Here is a 20,289-nt window from a genome sequence, read left to right as displayed (position 1 = left end):
GGCTCGATGCATTCTTTGACACTTGGCTCCTTCCTTGCATCCCTCAGGCTTCTGTTTCCCTCAGCAATGCAAGTGATTACATTGGCCCCACCCAGATATTCCAGGATAATTTCCTCCTCTCAATTTCTTTAACTTAATTACATCTGCTTGTTTTTCCATGTAAGGTACCACATCCATAGGTCCCTGGCATAAGGATGTGGATGTCTTTGGAGATGATCCCAAGCAGCACTGTGGAAGGCATAAAAGAGGCCTGCCAACTTATGTATTTATTTTCCAATGGTGTGTTTGTTTGAAAAGAAAAAGTCCTGAAGGAGGGAAATTTTGAACTGGGAAAACTAATGGAGCTTCATGCTGCCGTAGTTCGGGAGCCAAAGTTGAATTAATTGAAGGATATGAGCTCCCTCTCCAAAAATCTCTTTAAAGGTTATAACTTGTAAATTGTAACAAAAAATCTTATCAGCAAAAGAAGAGTTAAATAAGAAAGCCAGCTTTCACCATTTAATCTTGAAGCACTCAAGAGTCACTACATAATTAGGGAGATTTCTCAAGTCTCACAGGTTAATTATTGCCTTCCTCACTCAGTATCACTTAGGCTGTTTTGCAGTGATTTGGGGCAGCACTGGAACATAAACTGTCTATGTGGGGAACCCAGAAGCCAACCTTGGGATAAGATGTTAAGTATAAGGAGGTAATTTAGGAGGGTAAGAACCCCCGGCAGGCATGGGGGAAGTGGCAGGGAAGGGAGACAACCAATAAACAATGTTACCAAGTCAGATAGAGCTGCAGGTGACTGAGGCTTAGTTCTGCTGGGGAAACTGGGTGCCAGTGTAAAACATACACCTGAGATGGATTCCTCCCAAGGTGCCAGGTTACTGGGTGTTTATCCATCTCCTCCCCATCAGTCATTGGCTGAAGTCTGCTCCCAGGGACCATCACCCCTTGACAGTTTTGGTCTACTTAGCAAGAGGCAAAGGATTCCTGAGGCAAGACAAAGCCCTCAGGCTGCAAAATGCATATCTGGCAGTTCAAAGTGATGGTCTTGTAAAGTGGGAAAGGCTGAGGGATGTGCGAGTACACCAGCAACCTATACATGACAAGCCTAACCAGTGGAATGGTTTCCAATGGGGCTGTTTTTCCCCATACATGATGGTTATTTTGCAACAGTTAAAATAATCAAAAGAACAGAACCAAGACAGGTACAACTTTAATGCTTCTGCAGTTATATTTTAGAACAGAATAGGATGATTAATAGATACCAAGTCTCATGGCTTCTGTGTTTCAGGACATTCAGGTCTGCATCTTGAATTATTTTGTAAAATGATAAACATTTACATGATGTAGAATGAAACAATGAAATCTTAAAAGATAATGACAAGTAACACAAAGAACAGAGGCCTAGTAAGCATAAACCTTCACTTTGTGGACTTCCTTGTCATCACATTCCCTCTGTTTGTTGTAGTAATAGAAAGTATTGTCCCTTCTCTGAAGTTTCTTCACATATCCTGTCTCTGGCCAACGATCTACCTACACATCAAAAACCAGAATACAAACATTGTCATGACGGTTCTATTTTATATAACATTTTACTATCAAATACTTAAAGTGTAAGTCACATCAAAAAGTTAAAGTATAAAATTAAGTTTGAAAATACTTGAGCTCTTAGAGAACATTACACACATCTCAAAACACATCTTAAGTTGCATCCTTCATATGATTTCAAACATTATTACTTCCTAATTTCTAAAAGTAATACCGCAGGAGGAATTTGGGCTAAGCCCAGGCACCATTCTGAAAGCACCTAGAGCTGACTGTTGATGGCGCGGGAGTGACTAAAGAAAGCAGCTAGACTTGATATAAAGGGCCATACGTATTTCCTCACACCTATATTTCAAGTTTACCTTGAAAGTAAATTTTTAATAGAAATTGGAGGTCATGAATCTAGTCCTCAGAAGTCTCTCTTACCTCCCCCCACTATTCTTTCCCATGTGTTGTGTTGCTTGGCTTACTGTATGGTCTGGCCTGATCTAGAATGGACATTTCCCTCCCATTCCTCTGCAGATTCTTCCTGTGCCCTCTTAATCAGGTCAGCACATTTCTGTGTTTGTTGGATATGTTTGTTTTTTCTGGATTTTGTGAGATGTAGTCTCACTGTCAAAAGTCTGTTATTCAGGTTTTATGGTCTAGAAAACCAAATCCTGCCCTTCAACACCATCGGTACAGGCAGCTTCAGTTCTCAGTCCCTCTTATAAATCATCGTTTTCAATGGGCATATGGATACAAGGGAATACACAGCATTTATTTCTAACAGCATGTTTTCATTTTCTTCTGTTTTCTCACTTATTTAGGAAGTAGCAAAAATAGGTGGCAGCATATCTGGTAAACCTGAGCAGGCTCTCTGATATATGTAGTATAGAAAAAAGTTACAAATTCTATCACTTAGGTCAAGCCTGCCTTTTGTAGCTTCCATTGCCCTCAGTAGAGAAAGGAAAGTGTTCTCAGTACACTATTTATAGCCCTCTTCTTCCTGGGGCCAATAGCTGGTTTGTTTTCATTTACTAAGATCTTTTTTAAAAACCCTCACAACAAGGATATTTTTTCCATTGCTTTTCAGAGAGTGGAAGGGGGAGAGAGAGAAACATCGATGTGACTGGGGATTGAGCCTACAACTGAGGTACATGCACCTGACCAAATTCGAACTGGAGGCCTTTCAGTGAGTGGGTTGATGCTCTAACCAATGAGCAGACTGGCCAGGGCCATTTACTAGGGTCTTGGACATCATCTCACACAGTGAAGAAATAGTATGTACAACTGCTGCTTCTACACAACATCCACAGCCACTTCCTATGGAACAAAGGTCTCTGAACAGTTACATTGGTTCTGCACTCAACATCTTTACTATTCATAAATTTTTCTTCTTAGCTTTTCACATAATCATTCTCATTCAATCTAGGAAATCTTCACTCCTGAGAGTATATGGACTGGAGTGATATGGTCCTCAAGTCCAACTCCCCTTAGGCAGGGAGAGCCGTAGCATTAACATTGCCCATAAGGGTGAATGCCTCAGATCAGGACAAAGAACTTTGCTCACACCCTTCAGATGGCTAGTACATGCCACTCAAGACAAGCTTTCAGTCACCACCCTATCCATCCTTTCAGGCCCACTGCAAATGCCTCTGGGGCATGAAGCCTTTTCGTAAGATGGTCCCTAAAGGAAGTAATATTTATCTTCCTCTGAATCCCTGTGCTTCTTTTAAGGCATATATTTTTACTTATATAAGGTTTTATTGTTCTTGTCATTCTCAATCTTCTTCAAGATATAAGAATAATAAAAGTAATAACTTTTATTGAACACTTTTTGTTCATTCACTCAACAAATTATCATTTAGAGCTGCAATGTCGGGCACGTCAAACACATGCTTTCATTTCATTCCTGTGACAATTTTCTGATGGAGGCACTGCCATTTGGCAGTTGAGCTCAGGGAAGTTAAGAACCTTGTTTGGAATTACCCACCTGGCGAGGGGGAGAGCCAGGTTGCAACCCTTGGACAGACAGACTGTAAATCTTGTACTCTTCCTACTGGCCCACCAGATTTCTTGAACGTGGGCATGTGCTTATATTTTTTATTTCCTAAAGCACTTGGCACAGAAATTTGCACATAGTAGGTATCCAGTACACATATACTACTGAAGTGAAATGTAAAACCTCTCCATAATTGTGAAGTCATACAGTGAATAGGGTTGTTCTTTCCTTCATAGCACACACACACACAAACACCCTTACCCTCACCCTCACCCTTCTCAGGTGCTTTTGGGGACTTCCACTTTAAGGATGTTCTTACTGTCCCCTTAAATCCGATTTTACCTCAGTTACAACAGTATTGGGTGTGGGGGTGTAGGTGCAGCTGTGCCTATATGATCACATCATCTGTATCATCCTGGGTCTTATATACCTTTTAGGGGCATCCCAACCTTAAGGCAAGGTGTGAAGCTTATTTTTGAACAGCATTAAAATGTTCATGCTTCTGTTCTATCTGCTTAAAAGCCATAGACGATACAGTAATGAAGAATATCTTTTGGTAACAGAGACAGAGGAAAATGCTAGATGTAAAAAGACTGACACAGTCAGCCCTCTGTATCTGTGGGTTTTGGATCTACAGATTCAACCAACAGCTCATTGAAAATATTAGAAAAAAAAATCTCATAAAGTTCCCAAAAGCAAGACTTGAATTTGCCCTATGCCAAGCCCTACACTGAATCCACACAAATGAAATTATGTGTGGGCATACCCTGCTGTAGTCTATCTGAAAATATAGGTCATGTACAAATACTATGCCATTTTATACAAGGGACTGAGCACCCATGAATTCTGGTATCCAGGGGAGTCATGAAAACAATTCCCTGGGACACTGAGGTATGACTGTATATGAAAATCACACTCATCAAATTGTCATTTGATCAGTGTTTATAACTTCATTCCTCACCAGGCCTATTAATATCTGTCAAAGTACTGCCCATTAAAGGGTCTATTACATATTAGCTCTGAAATACCTCCAATTCTTTTTCCTATCTCCTTTTAAATGAAGTATTAAGTAGAGATCAAAAAGTAGAATGAAGGAAAAAGAGAATAGAGAGGCCTGATAAATCCACATGTGAATTAGTCTCTAAAAAACAGAGAATTGATACTAAAAAATAAATAACCAAGTTAATAACATTTTGTTGTAACCCCAAATCTGAGCATTAAAACATATTTATAAATACTATATATCATATTCTATCATATTCTTAAAAAGGCTGCCTCCTAGTATCCAGTAGAATAATTTTTTAAAAAATGCCATTAGAAACTGGTGCAGTGTCTAGATTTTAATCTAGTCTTTGCAAAGCAAAGTCATGTCTCTAATCTCTCAAGGAAGCCTGGGAAGCACAACCAAAGTCAGGAGTTGCTCTCTAATAGTTGTTTGTCACCTACAATCCCCATAATAACAGGATATAACACCTTTACAATTCATGGTCAAAATTAAAAAGAAACTGGCACTTAGCAGAGCATCGTTCTTCATTAAAAGCTAGAAAAGTCTTAATATTTCACGCTAAGGGACCACCTCTTTCCTCAGTTTGCCTAAAAATCACTCTTCTGGGCCTCAGTCTCCTCTTCAGTAAAATGAGAGAGTTGGAGAAGAACTCACTTTCATTTATTCTCTGGTTCTTTGTTTTATTTTAATACTTTCACTAACTAACAAACTCATTTTGAGTTCAGGTTTGTAGAGGCATAAAACTTACCACAGAAACTTGTTTCACTTGTTTATATTCAATTTCATCCCGATATCCTGCTTGTTGAAATCTATACAGATTTTCAATCTCTTCCGACCATTTTTTGGCATGACTTATTGATTTTGGTTTCACGTCAGAACTAGCCATGGCTACAGAGGTCTTATTAGCAATTAATTCTGGAAGATGTTAAAACAAAGTTAATAGATGACATAATAGTGACAATTTGAAAGCTCCTTTAAGAATTAACAAAATTAGCATTTAAAAATAATTAAGAGAGTTGAGAATCCCATAGATAACAGTATGATGATTGCCAGAGGTAAGGGAGGTGGGAGAGGTAGAAGAAGGTAAAGGGGGGATAAATGGTGGCGGAAGGAGACTTGACTTTGGGTGGTGAATGCACAATGCAATACGTAGATGATGTATATAGAATTGTACGCTTGAAACTTGTATAATTATTAACCAACATTAATAATTTCAATAAAAGTTCAATAAAAATTAAAAATATATACATATATTAAAATTTAAACATTCAATTCCAAGATTGAGAAGGATTCATGCTCTATTTTGGGAATGAAATAAAATAAGCCCTGAAAGATACATAGAGAACTTTTTGTTTCTTCATCAAATAAAATTGCATTCAGGGTCATGGAGTGATGCCCTAAAGGTTGGATACTAGTTCTGGTGTTTCATGCAACAGTTTACACATTTCTGAAATCACAATTTTCTTTTTTGTAATCCTCACCCTGAGGATATTTTTTCCATTGCTTTTCAGAGAGAGTGGAAGGGAGAAAGATGGAAAGAGAAACATTGATGTGAGACACATCGATGGTTGCCTTCTACATTTGCCCCAACAGGGAATCAAGCCTGCAACCGAAGTAAGTGCCCTTGTCCCGAATTGAACCCGGGACGTTCAGCCTGCAGGCCAGTGCTCTAACCACTGAGCAAAACTGGCTAGGGCAGAAATCACACATTTTTAACTGATCAGTAGATTGTCAAAATATCCCACCACCCATGCTCCCGTTGGCAGCACATGTACTAAAATTGAAACCATACAGAGAAAATTAGCATGGCCCTTGCGCAAGGATGATGCACAAATTCGTGAAGTGCTACGTTTTTTTTTTTTAAATATATATATCTCAGCACCCTTCCATTTGATTACATTCAAAACTGCATCTCCCTTTTTTACCCCTAAAAATAACATTTAAGACTAGTTTTATTACTTTCTTCTTTTCCTCTTGCTGGGAAACAGCGGTTTCCTCTTTTTCCATTTCTTAACTGCTTGGTGTCATCCTGCAGTTCACTCATTCAGGTCCCTGTGGGCCTGCTCCTGTGAGAGCCCCATGCCCGAAGCTACATGACTGTCATGATACTGAGATCATTGATTTTAAAACAATGGAGGAGGTCATCAATAATCTTTGAAATTCAAATATTTAACTCTAGTACACGTAACTGGCTATTCACCAAACTTCTATAGCCAGTTTTTCAGAGACAGAATCTTGTACTTGATTTCTCATTTCTACTTCTTTTTTATTATCAATATATATCAGTCACTTAATTGAAATAAAGTACCCAGAATTTCACCATGATGCCTTGCACCCACTCTTCTATTAAAATGTTTCTAAAAAATGTTTCTATTGGTTGAAATATGTTAGAATTAGACCTCATAGTAGATTCTGTAAATGAAATCATATTTAAAATTTTTTTCAATTACAAGGACAAATACTCATTATGTTGAAAAGGTCAAGAAATATACTGATGTATGAAAAAGAAAAGGCAAAATAATCATAGCAATTTGAAACATCCATCCTTAATATCAGGTAACTATCATCCCAAACATATGAGTAGAAGGACAGACTTTAAGTCTTATTAATTGCCTGGCCGGGCATGGCTCAGTGGTTGAGCATCAACCCTGGATCCAGGAGATGACAGTTCGATTCCCGGTCAGGGCACATGCCTGGGTTTCAGGCTTGATCCCCAGTCAGGGGTGTGCAGGAGGCAGCTGATCAATGACGACTCTCTCATCATTATTGTTTCTATCTCTCTCCCCCTTCTCCCTTCCTCTCTCTCTGAAATCAATAAAGATATATATTTTTTAAAAAGTCTTATTAATTTGCATCTTTCTGATGATTAGCGATGTTGAGCATTTTTCTCATATGTCTCTGGCCATCTGTATGTCTTTGGAGGAGTGTCTATTCAAGTCCTTTGCCCATTTTTTAATTGGATTGTTTGTCTTCCTCTTGTTGAGTTGTATGAGTTCTTTGTATATTTTGGAAATTAGCCCCTTATCAGATGTATCCTTGGCAAATATGTTCTCCCATACCGTGGGGCCCCTTTGCATTTGGAGGATGTTTTCTTTTGCTGTGCAGAAGCTTTTAAGTTTGAAGTAGTCCTATTTGTTTATTTTGTCCTTTGTTTCTCTTGCCCTAGGAAATGTATGGGTGAAAATTCCACTAAGTGAGATGTCTATAATTTTACTGCCTGTTTTCTTTTAGGATTTTTATGGTTTCACAACTTAAATCATTTAAGTCTTTTATCCATTTAAAATTTATTCTTATAAATGGCATAAGTTGGTGGTCTAGTTTCATCTTTTTGCATGTACCAGTTCAATTTTCCCAACACCATTTATTGAAGAGACTATCTTTACCCCATTGTATGTTCTTGCCTCCCTTGTCAAATATTGACTATAATGGTGTGGGTCAATTTCTGGGGTCTCTGTTCTGTTCCACTGATCTACATGCCTGTTGTACCAGGTATCAGGCTGTTTTGATTATAATGGCTTTGTAGTATAGTTTGATATCCAGTATAGTGATTCCTCCAACTCTGTTCTTCTCTCTCAAGATTGCTGAGGCTATTCGGGGTCTTTTTTTGTACCATATAAATTTTTGGAATATTTTTCCTAGTTCTGTGAAATATGCTGTTGGTATTTTGATAGGGATTGTATTGAATTTAGAGATTGCTTTGGATAGTATGGATATTTTAATGATGTTAATTATAATCATCAAAGAGATGCAAATTAAAACCACAGTGAGGTCTCACTTCACACCTGTCAGAATGGCTCCATCAACAAACAACAAGTGGTGGTGAGGGTGTGGAGAAAAGGGAATCCTAGTGCACTGTTGGTGGGAACGCAGACTGGTGCAGCCAGGATGGAAAACAGTATGGAGTTTCCTCAAAAAATTAAAAATGGAACTGCCATCTGACCCAGTGGTCCCACTTCTAGGAATATATCCTAAGAATCCTGACACACCAATCAGAAAGAATATATGCAACCCTGTGTTCACAGCAGCACAATTTACAGTAGCTAAGATCTGGAAACAGCCCAAGTGCCCATCAGTAGATAAGTGGATAAAAAAACTGTGGAGCCCAGTTGGCATGGCTCAGTGGTTGAGCATCGACCTATGATCCAGGAGATCGAGGTTCAATTCTGAGTCATGGCACATGCCTGGGTTTTGGGCTCGATCCCTGGTGGGGGGCATGCAGGAGGCAGCCGATCAATGACTCACTCACCATTAATGTTTCTCTCTCCCTCTCTCTCTCTCTCTCTGAAGTCAATAAAGATAAATTAAAAAAAAAAAAAGCTGTGGAACATTTACACCATGGAATTCTATTCAGCTGTTAAAAAGAAAGATCTCTTACCCTTTGGGACAGCATGGATAGACCTAGAAAGTATTATGCTAAGTGAAATAAGCCAGGCAGAGAAAGACAAGTCTCACACGATCTCACTCATATGTGGAATCTAAGGAACAAGATAGGACCACAGACATGAAAGCATGGAACAGACTAACGTATCTCAAAGGGAAGGTGGGAAGGAGGACAGGAAGAGATTAACCAAAGAACTTATAAGTGGACACAGACAATGGACAGGCGGGGGCCTGGGGAGGGGTGGGAGATGGGTGGAGGGGGTGAGGGGGAAATGGGAGACATCTGTAATACTCAACAATAATTACCATTTTTAAAAGTCTTATTAAAAAGAGTCTTACACTAAATGCTTTTACAAGTGTGATAAATTTAGCTTCACCTGGATTTAACAGGGGGAAAATAGGAAATGGAAATAAAATTGACAGAACTAAGTTTCAGATAAATGTTTCTTTGATATAAAAGACATAGCCTAAAATTCCCTCAATGGTTAATAAAAAATATAATGAAGACTGAGTAATTTGTTTGAACTCCATGTATAAATCACACACAAATACTGATTCTCTCTTGTCTATCAACAATAAGGAAATTGGTCTTATGCTTTCTCCTACCCCTCTAGATTTTTGTTACATTATTAATTTAGGTTCAGGCTCATGTTGCATTTTTAAGGCAATACATTGTTATGTTACTGTATACATTTATGTAAAATTTGGAATATCTGACAAAACAATGGATAAACCACATTTCAGTGAAAACCTTGTCCTTCATTTCTATTCATTTGAATGTGAGGTTCACTGACTCACTGCTGTACAACATACTACTAGATAGATAAGACCAACAAGTGAGTTGGACACATGGCACAGCCCAATAATCCATTAACATATGATTATATAAATATATATCCCATAGGAAAAAAGGCACTAAGAAACATGAAAGGAAAAATGTGCTAATTTACTATGTTAAATACATTTTCAAAACTAGTCATTTTTTTTGTTTGTTTGTTTTAAACTCTTTTTTTTTTTAATATATCTTTATTGATTTCAGAGAGAGGAAGGGAGAGAGACAGACAGACATACAGAAACGTCAATGATGAGAGTGTCATTGGGGATTGAGCCCACAACCCGGGCATGTGCCCTGACCAGGAATCGAACCCTGATCGCCTGGATCCTAGGTCGGCGCTCAACTGCTGAGCCATGCCTGGCTGGGCAAAACTAGTCATGTTTTATATGAATTTAGTGGCTGTATTACTTATATTAATTTACAGATGAAGCATATTTTCTAAAAGTAGTGGTATAATCTTAATTTTTTTTCACCCAAATAATTTTTGCTTTACTCATATCCATTCAAAAAGCATTTTCCTGAAGGTCATCTATGTAACCTTTTGTCACTTTCAAACAAAATAATCATGTCAACTATACATATAAAAATGCTGCATTTTTATGTAATGGGTGAAGGGGGTTACAAAGGAAAAATAAAAATAAATAAATATGGTGCATTACTGAACAACACCAGAAAAAAATAGTTATCACTTTTTTTTATACAGTTGTCCCGACTTATTCATGGGGGATACTTCCCAGACCCCCAATGGCTACCTGAAAACTGGATAAACCCTATATATACTATGTTACTATACATAGATACCTATGAGAAAGTTTAATTTATAAATTAGGCATAGTAAGAGATTAACAACTAATAATAAAATAGAAAAATTATAACAATATACTGTAATCAAAGTATGTGAGTGTGAACTCTCTTTCTCTCTCTCTTTCTCTCTTATTACTGATCTGATAACTGAGAGGGCTACTAAGTGACTAAGACGAAGGGGGCATACAGTGTGGAGACATTGGCTAAAGGGATGATTTACATACTGGCTGGGATGAAGCAGGCGGGCGAGAGATTTTATTATGCTTCTCAGATCGGCATGTAATTTAAAACTTAGGAATTGTTTGTTATGGAATTTTCCACTTAATATTTTCAGATCACCGTTAACTGCACTTAACTGAAACCACGGAAAGTGAAACTGCAGATAAGGGGGTACTGTAATAATTTTGTGTGTCTGTGTTATCAGTTCAGGTACTCTGAAATTTATCAGGGGTAAAGTTTATGAAACATAAGGAAAGAAGGAACAGGAGTGGGCAGGAAAAGCTTTTACACCATGATGCACACCTAACACCTGTGAGTGGAAAAAGAGAAGGAAGTAGAATTGGGTAGGAAGAGCTTCAAACTGTATGGCAGCAAGTACTAAGAAAGTCTTGGTCAGGCCAATGGGGAAATTCAGCACAAAAAATTCCAGTGGAGGGCTCTTGCTTTAGAAAAAGATGGTCAGGCCTAGTACCACCACCATTTCCAATCACTGACTGGGAGCTACTGGAGGAAAGCTTGACTTCAGCTCAAATGCTGCATTAGATCCCAAAGGCAGGGGAGTAGTCAGGTAACTGCAGAGAGCAGAAGGTTGTTCCTTGTAGGGAAAGCTGAAAAGTGCATCTTCATGGCTGCTCCAGTCTAACTTGCTAAAATACTGAATTCTTCCAAGCCACAGATCAAGTTGTAGCCCATCTGTATTTCCAGTATTTATTATAGTGCCTGGAACTCAGTAACTGCTCAACAAATGCTTGGTGAAGTGGCACTTTAAAATGCAGTATGGCAAGTTATGCATTATAGATGTAAAATGTATAGAAACATTTTGTTTGATTATATAAATCTTATAAAAATATGACACTGTTAGGTAACAAACCCTGGGTGACACAGGAAAAAGTAGAAACAGAAATTGCTACAGGACCATAAATCTGACACAGAATGGGCCTCAGGGCAGTAAGGTTTGGCAAATTCCACATTCCCAACGACATTTTCAATAGTACACTTTTGTTATAGCTCCACAGAAATTAACTTACAAATGTGTTTGGCCCAAGCTAGGATAATTAGTGAGATTGACAGATAAGATGTTCAGAGCTAACTGTACTGAGTATATAGTGAACTGTAACTTAGCAATCACACATTGTGCACCTCTGAAATTTATGAGATCTGATGTGACCCTCGCTCACTCAAACTTAACATATGCAACTGTGTGTCCCAGGGTAAATCTCATTTGAGGGTGCTATAAGCTTATACCTCCATCTATTATTAAGCAACATTGTGATTTATCTATTGTGTACTCTAACTAGGCTGGTTTCCTTATGTCTTTTTAGGTAAATCTTGTTTGATTTACCCAAGTGGTATCTGTGTATGGCTCCTTTCAGCGATCTAAGCCTATTATTAACATTTTCAATATGGTGGCTACGCAGATCACTGGTAACAGTGGGACTGATGCAAAAACTCTGAAACCTATCATGGCTATGTTCTAAGGAGAAAGTTTTGGGGATAATGGACGGCAGGGGAATGAAACTGTGATGCCTAGTTGCTTTGCTTACCTTCTATGATTTGAGGTGGCTAAGACCTTAATGCAAGTGATGTAAGGGACAATTTTTCAGTGAAGAATGGAGTAATGTGTCATTAACTTCTAAAGGTCTGGCTATCTGGGTAAAAATTAATACTAAAAATTTCCAGTGGCAAAGTAATTCCTGGACACTGTGACAAGAGACTCATTAAAACTTGGGGAGTAATAGGAAGGGGAGATAAAGAATAAAGGTTACATTCAGTATAGAGATTTGAACCACAATAAGAGTCATATGATGGGCTGAGGCAGTGAGAAAATGCCTGAAGGAGAAAGTGAGTTTGAACCTAGTTCTTAAAGAAAAGACATAAAAAAGTGAGGGCACTATGAGAAAAAAAGAAATAGAAGAGAGCTTACCATGTTCTAGGTAGGGTAAAGAGGACTTTGCAAAGAAAGGTTGGTAATTTATTTGTTCATTTATGGTTTCACAGCTTGTCTTGTTCCAAAAAAGGATTTGTGTCAGATTATCGGATTATTAGATTGGGATCAACTTGTGTAGGACCCTACACAGAATTTTAGGTAACAGAATTTCTTTATTATTCCATGAAGAACAAAAAGTGTCAATCAGAATTGTGTTTGATTTCCATCTTTTAGCAAAGTGTAGAGCAATTGCCAATGGAGATAGTATGTACATATTTAAAAGTAGAAGGCCAAAAATTAATTTCTAAGGAGCAACCTTATGAGGGATGACCATCTTTTCAGCCTATACCACAAGTAAGGCAAATGTATTAGCATACACCTATAGTACAGCTGTTTCCATTTATGCTGCAGTTTGTAAGAATTATAAATAGCTGCATACAAAAATAAAGGCTGGAGGGTATTATGCTAGGTGAAATAAGACAGAGAAAGACAAATACCACATAATTTCACTTACATGTGGGATCTAAGGAACAAAATAAATGAACAAACAAAATAGATAAAAAGAATAGACTGATGGTTGCCAGAGGGGAGGAGGGTTGGGGGGGGTGAGGCTGGGTGAAAAAGGTGAAAGAATTGAGAAGCACAAACTGGTCCTTGCAGAACAGTCATGGAAATGTAAAATATACCATAGGGAATATAGTCAATAATATTGTAATAACAATGTATGGTGCCAGGTGGGTACTTGAAATATCAGGGGGAGTGCTGTATACCTGAAACTAATAAATAATATTGAATATAAACTGTATTTGAAAAATTAAGTAAAAGTCAAGGCTGGAGGGAGTGGGTATAAGTGGGCTACAGACTAACAGCATGATGTAAAACATATGCAGGGCACCTAAGTAGGGGAAAGGGATTTCAGGGAGATATAACAAGGGACAACCAAGAAAACACACCTACCTAAGCCACCCTTATATTCCACTGTCCTTAACCAACTGGTACTCCTTCAATTTTTGTGCCTTAGAAGAAAACAATTGGCATGGATGTGTAATCTTATATTGTTTTTCAAAATCTCAAACTCAGACAGTACATATGAAGTTGATACTGTTGTAATTAGCTAGTTGTTAATAATAGGAAGGGAGCAAAGGGGGAAGCCAGATATTGCAAGCATGTTATTTGGGCAGCTTCACCAGGAAGCTGCAACTTTGCATTCCCCAGGGAACCCCTGGCTCATTCCCTAAAGATCATTGGGGAAGGGGTCCAACACAGGAGAGTCATATGAGCAGTGAAGTTGAGGTGACTAGGAAAGATGCCTGAGAATGGAGATCATTGGCCAGAATGAGTATGGCCACTGCAAGCCCATGAAAATTTGGGAATATGTAATCCCCTAAACAAAGGAGTTGTCTCTCTCTTGTTACTCTTGTTACTCTTGGTTCTCTTGTTACTCTTGGCTCTTACCTCTCTTGCATTCACCCCTATGGCCCACAGTCATAGGGACTCCCACACACAGTGTACTAATGGACTGCAGATGGAAACACAAGCTAAGCTAGCCCGATGCTGGACTGGACCCTGCTACAACATGGAAAGGAAACTCTGGACACTGGATCTGATTTTAGCTCTGCTGAAGCCCCAGTTACACTTCTTCTATGGCAGGGCAAAGGGAAATAGGACCTTGGAAACTCAGGGATTTAATTCTACACAAATAAAAATTGCTCATTCTCCAGGGCGAGTCTTAGAAAATTATTTTTCTTGGGTTATCACAAGAATTCCACTCCCACTAGCAACAGGTGGGGATGAAGACCTCTTGCCTTTAGCAACAAAGAGATCAATTATAAAATCATTGACATGGCCAGGCAAGAGTAAATGAGGGGGAAAATTGGAAATAGAAAAAAAGCAAATACAAGAGTTGGCAGGATCTGGCAACTGAGTAGATGTGGGGAAAAAGCTACATTTACTAGAAGAGCAGAAAATATGCTGCATTTAGTTGAACTACTAGGGAAATTACCATTTTTCTCAGGAGAAATACACCTCTTCTAGACATATTAGTCATTTCAAAACTTTTTTTTCCTCAAATAGCTAAAGGGAAAATGAATGTATTTCATCATAATAGGAACCATAGTAGCTACTATACGATGTAGTGACAGTGCAAATTCCTTTTCTTTCTTTCTCTCTCTTTCTTTCTTCTTTTTCTTTCTTTCTCTCTCTCTCTCTTTCTTTCTTTCTTTCTTTCTTTCTTTCTTTCTTTCTTTCTTTCTTTCTTTCTTTCTTTCTTTCTTCTTTCTTTCTCTCTTATAACTTACTTTCTACTTATTAAAAACACAAAAAAACTTAAATTAAGAAAGATCAACTTACAATTCATTGATTAAATGTTTTAGTGATTCTGGAAAATTCAGTGGGAGTTCTAATTCTGCTAGTAACATTCAGCATTTTGAAATTTAGTGGTTTCTCTACTGACAGTCGTGGCAAAAAATAATTGATATAAAATGCATTTGATCTCTATAACACTGCTGTATCTGTAGAAACAGGAAATGGAAGTGCCTTTCTAGTTTGAAAAAATCGAATTTTATTAAACAGTATTAGGGTTTGTTATGGGTATTTAAAAAATATCTCTAATATCAAAGCCATGAAAATCTAAGATTTTAATGTAACATAAGTCTTTGATTTCACCAGCCATCTCAAACTCTCTTCTATGCAACAACCCTTTTCACCTTTTTGCTCTGAAAAGTGTTTTTGCTTTTAGTGGAATTAAAACCCTGAGAGCATTTGTATCCCTAATCTTCCGTTTCTTTCCCCATTTTTTTTTTTTTTTCCTGTTCCTAGACACAGCAGGATATGGCGGTAACTCGCATGTAACCTTGGCCAAGTCAATTAACATCCCTGGGCCTCATTTTCGTGAACTGTGAGAAAGTCTCACTGGGCAGTGTCTAAAGTCCTCACACTTCTCTTCCCAAAGTTTCTGGGTGTTCGGCTGAAAAACAAAATTGGTTCCCAAAATAGGCTTTTGTGCTCCACGGTGCAGGTGTGCTGATGTGCATTTGTGCAGCACAAGGTCACGCCATTCCCGCTCGCACAAAATGACTAACTTGCTTCCTCGGGTCCCTCACTTTTTTCCTGCCAGAAATCACCAGTTGTGTCTGTAAGACAAATTATCTGCGTGGAAAAGGGTGAGATGGAACAGCTATTCTAAAAACTGGGAATCCAAAGACTGGCCGACGGGAGGAACTCAAAGGAGGCCCCAGAACCGCGGCCCCTAAAGCCGAAGGGGGCGAGGGGCAGCTGGGGAACTGAAGAATCAGGATCTGAAACTCGCAGACAAACAGAGACCCTCGCTAAAAGTGAGGGAGGTACAATCATCAGGGAAGCAGGAGGACAACGCCCTAGACGGAGGCGGGGCACGGAAACGGAAGGGGCAGGGCCTGGGGTTGGGGGCGGGAGGAACGGGGTTCGCCGGGACCGCGGAGGCCGGCCGGGCGGGGACAGCCCGCCAGCCCCGCCCTCACCCGCCGGGTCCGGCTCTCCGTGGTTGCCCTCGCTAGGCCGACCTGGAGAGGCTGCGCGCCCCGCTGGAGCTCGCAGGGGAGCGCAGAGGTGACTGTGTTCCCCACTCGGGGTCAGTGGGCTGCGCGGCGAGAGGCCCACGGTCCTGGTTTCCCGGGCCCTGGTGTCTCTTAGCAACGTGCCCCGGCCGCCGGCTCACAGGCCCCGCCCCCCACTTGTCTGCGCGCGCAAGCGCAAGGGTGGGGCCCGGCTGCCCACGGGGAGGAGGACCCCGCTGGTCCCAGCGGGGGAGGGGGCCGTGGAAGGCTGTCCCTAGGAAGAGGTGGAGAGGGAGACGGGTTTGCTGCGGCTTCAAACTCAGCCGGCATGCCCTAAAAAAGTGGATCAGAAGACAGAGACTGTGGGTGATTCCGGGCCCTGAGAGTAAATACCTCCCGTCTGTCCTGCCTCCCTTCTCATTTTATTGGGATTAAATGAACCAGACCATGGGATCGTTCATAATTCCTGACAATTAGTAAACCTACAATAAAAGACGATCTACAGCTTTATTTTTCTCTGACATTACCTTCATTATTATATTTAAAATAATCTGTTTACTTACATCTTCCAAATTTATTTCCTCAGATTTCCAGATCCCTCACTGAACTCTATATTTGTATATCCAAAATCCACTTGGTTGTCCACAACCCCCTCCAAACACCCACACCCTCACGCCTGCTCCTTCCACAGTCTTCCCCTTTCAGTAGTTCACACTTTCTCTTACCCTCCATATCCATCCATCAGCAAAGTCTGTTGGCCTTTTTGTTTTTTATATCCTCACTGGAAGATATGCTTATTGATTTGAGAGAGAGAGGGGAAAAGGTTGATGTGAGAGAGAAACACCACTTAGTTGCTTCTTGTATGCACCTGGGGATCGAACCTGCAACCTAGGTATGTGCCCTGACTAGGAATTGAACCCATAACCTTTTGGTGCACAGGACGACACTCCACAACCAACCGAGTCACCCGGTCAGGGCAAAAACATTGACTTTACTGCTGCACCCAAGTCCAAGGCACCATCATTTTATCCCTTATGGCTATTGCAAGAGCCCTCAACAGGTCTCTCATGATCCCCATAGCCTATGCTCAATACAACAATCAGTGAGATTTATTTAAAACATGTCAGATTAGGTCACTTCTCTGCTCACAATCCTGCTATGGCTCTCCACTTTAGGAGTAAAAACCAGAGTCCTTACAAGGCCAATAAAGCTTTACAAGATTGGCACACAGCCCCTGCTTCCTTGCTCCATGGCCTCGCCTCGATCACTCCTCTCCAGCCATACGGGCCTGCTGGCCGTGCTGCCCACATTGTAGCTCCCACACTGCGGCCTTATTTGTAGCCGCTTCGTTTCCCCCAGGGGCCTTCCCCCTGTTATCCCTTTGGCTAAGGTCTCATCTTCAAGTCTTTGTTAGTATCTCAACTTGCCCCTCCCTCTCTCTCCCATCATGCTCTCTATCCTCCTTACTATGTTCTAGTGTTTCTTTTTTCCATAGCACTTGTCATCTAATATACTATTTAAGTTGCTCATTTTCTAATTTTGTTTTTATTTTCTGCTGGAATGTAATTCCATAAACACAGAGCTCTTATTAACAAAACTCCTAGAACAGTGCCTAGTACACAGTAGGTGCTAAAGCAATACATATTAAATGAATATCTTTTACCACCACCGCCACTACCATCCCCACCAATGTCACTATGGCACAGTGGAAGCAGTATACCATGGTGCCTAGGAGTATGGTGTCTAAGGCGTGACCTTAGATTTGAATCTCAGTTCTAACACTAGCAACATAACCTTCTTAAGTTAGTTAACTGCAGTTTTCTTATCTGTAAAGTGAAGACAAAAACTGTACCTATCTGATGGAGTTGTTGTGAGAATGAAATAATATAAACCATTTAGACAGCATTTGGAACTACATAAATGATAGGTATTATCTCCACTAAAACATGCACTCAGTACCACATGTGTTTTTTCCTGCTTTGATCACTGCTGTATCTGTAGTGTCTAGAACAGTATCTGGCACATAATAGATGGTCAGGTACTCTTTGTTGAATGGATCAGTGAATCCACACCATTACATTTCTTGGTATATTGTGGCACCTTCCTACCAGACTCGCTGCCCCAGACTGCCTGGGTGTTCTTTCTAAACTCGACTCCAGTGGTTCTCAAATTTTATGACCTATCAGAATCTCCTGGAGGGTGTGTTAAAACAGATTGCTGGGTCCCATACCCAGACTTTCTGATTTAGTAGGTCTTGGCTGGGGTGGAGAATTTTTATTTCCCTAATACTATTGGTGATGCTCTTCCTGGGTCCACACTTTAAGAAATACTGTTCTGATTTAACATGTCACTCCCTTGTTTCAAACTACCCAGTGTGCTCACTGCCACTCAAGTTAAAGTTTAAACTCTTTGGCTTCGTATACAGGCTCTCATGGTCCGGTCCCTTCTTATCTGGTTTAGCCTTGACTACCCTTGTTAAGTCTCTCTTATTTCACCTCTTTTGAGCCCAACACTTTGGTTATAAAGAACTATTTTCAGTGCTCAGACTGAATGAAAGTTCATTCCGGGGACTTCCACTGTTCTAGGGCCTGGATGCTGAACTCAGATTCACCTTTTCTGCTCAGTTTCACTGATGGCCCCTTTCTTCTTGCAGAATTGAGTTCTCTCCTGGGTCTCCACACTGCACCTTGAGCACATTTCCATTAGAGTATTATAAAACTTTTTTCCAGGGTTTCTTTTTATGCCAGATTGTGAGCCTGGCAGAAATTGATATGCCATGGCTGATTCTTTATGTATTTCCAGGTTCAAGCACAGTGCCTGGCATTTAGTAGATGCCCAGTAAATAATAATAGTTAATATCTATTGAACACTTACCATTTTCCAGGGCTTTGAAAAGCTCTTATTCCTTCTTATTTCCTTCCTTCCTTTTCCCCAGTATAATAATAATGCTTTTTAATCAGAGGGTTGAGAGTAGAAAGTGAAAAGAGGTAAAGGTGGTGGAGAGATATATGTAACTAATGCAAAATAAGCATACATTGTGATTTTTTAAAAACCACCTTCTATTATGTGAGTTACCCTCATATATCTTATTTTTTAAAAAAACAAGTATCAAGGTGATTGTTTATTTTTAATTCCCACCTGAGGATATTTTTTCCGTTGCTTTTCAGAGAGAGTGGAAGGGGGGGAGAGAGAGAGAAAAGGAGAGAGAAACATTGATGTGATAGAGACACATCGACTGGTTGCCTCCCTAATGAGCACCAACTGGGGCCAGGGATCAAGCCTGCAACCATGGTATGTGTCCCTGGTCAGAATCGAACCCGGGACTCTTCAGTCCGCAGGCAGGCTGACACTCTAATCACTGAGCCAAACCGGCCAGGACCACATATGTCTTCTTCTTCTTCTTTTTTTTAGAAATATATATGTATATATTTTTATTGATTTCAGAGAAAGGAAGGGAGAGGGAGAGAGAGATAGAAACATCAATGATGAGAGAGTCATTGATTGGCTGCCTCCTGCATGCCCCCTGCTGGGCATCGAGCCCGAAACCCAGGCATGTCCACTGCCTGGGAATCGAACGGTGATCTCCTGGATCATATGTCGATGCTCAACTGCTGAGCAACACTAGCCAGGCCACATATGTCTTCTTAATCCATCAGCTCCTATAAAGAAAGGGTAGCCTTGCCAATCTCATTTACTTTGTTGCCATTCTCCCATACACTATGCAAACATTTTCTTACAAACCTATTGATCTACAATTGAAATCTAAAAAACAGCACATATTTAACAGCATATAATTTGGTAAGTTTTGAGATATGTGTACACCTGTGAAACCATCACCACATTCAAGAACTTGCTTACTTGTGCCCTCAGACAACTGCTGATTTGCTTTATGTCACTTTTGATCATCTCACATTTTCTATAATGTTATATAAATGGAATAATACCAAATGTACTCTTCTTTTACGTGGCTTCTTTCATTCAGCATAATTATTTTGAGATTCATCCATGTTGTTTTGTTGCATCAGCAACTCATTCCTTTCCTCCCAGCTTTGAAATATAATTAAC

At 39.8% G+C, this 20,289-nt stretch overlaps 1 protein-coding gene across 3 annotated transcripts; it reads right to left on the bottom strand.

The window, feature by feature from the left end:
* Positions 1–1,187: 1,187 nt before the first annotated feature.
* MEIG1 (meiosis/spermiogenesis associated 1) lies at positions 1,188–16,409 on the bottom strand. Of its 3 annotated transcripts, XM_081141206.1 has the most exons (4): positions 16,189–16,409; positions 13,649–13,707; positions 5,275–5,441; positions 1,188–1,524 (listed from the first exon to the last, which is right to left on the bottom strand). In XM_081141206.1, exons 3-4 carry the CDS (start codon positions 5,410–5,412, stop codon positions 1,396–1,398), a joined length of 267 nt encoding a protein of 88 aa, XP_080997332.1. In that variant the 5' UTR covers positions 5,413–5,441; positions 13,649–13,707; positions 16,189–16,409; the 3' UTR covers positions 1,188–1,395. The 3 variants fall into 3 exon arrangements, with proteins under 3 accessions (XP_080997332.1, XP_080997333.1, XP_080997334.1); XM_081141207.1 differs by lacking the exon at positions 13,649–13,707 and having other exon boundaries at positions 1,190–1,524; positions 16,189–16,372; XM_081141208.1 differs by lacking the exon at positions 13,649–13,707 and having other exon boundaries at positions 1,300–1,524; positions 16,231–16,340.
* Positions 16,410–20,289: the final 3,880 nt, after the last annotated feature.

The sequence above is a fragment of the Miniopterus schreibersii genome (genome assembly GCF_964146895.1).
Source record: "Miniopterus schreibersii genome assembly, chromosome: 1".
Taxonomy (NCBI): Eukaryota; Metazoa; Chordata; class Mammalia; order Chiroptera; family Miniopteridae; genus Miniopterus; species Miniopterus schreibersii.
Note: the sequence above shows the minus strand (reverse complement) of the source record. Positions and strands in the feature narration are given on the sequence as shown.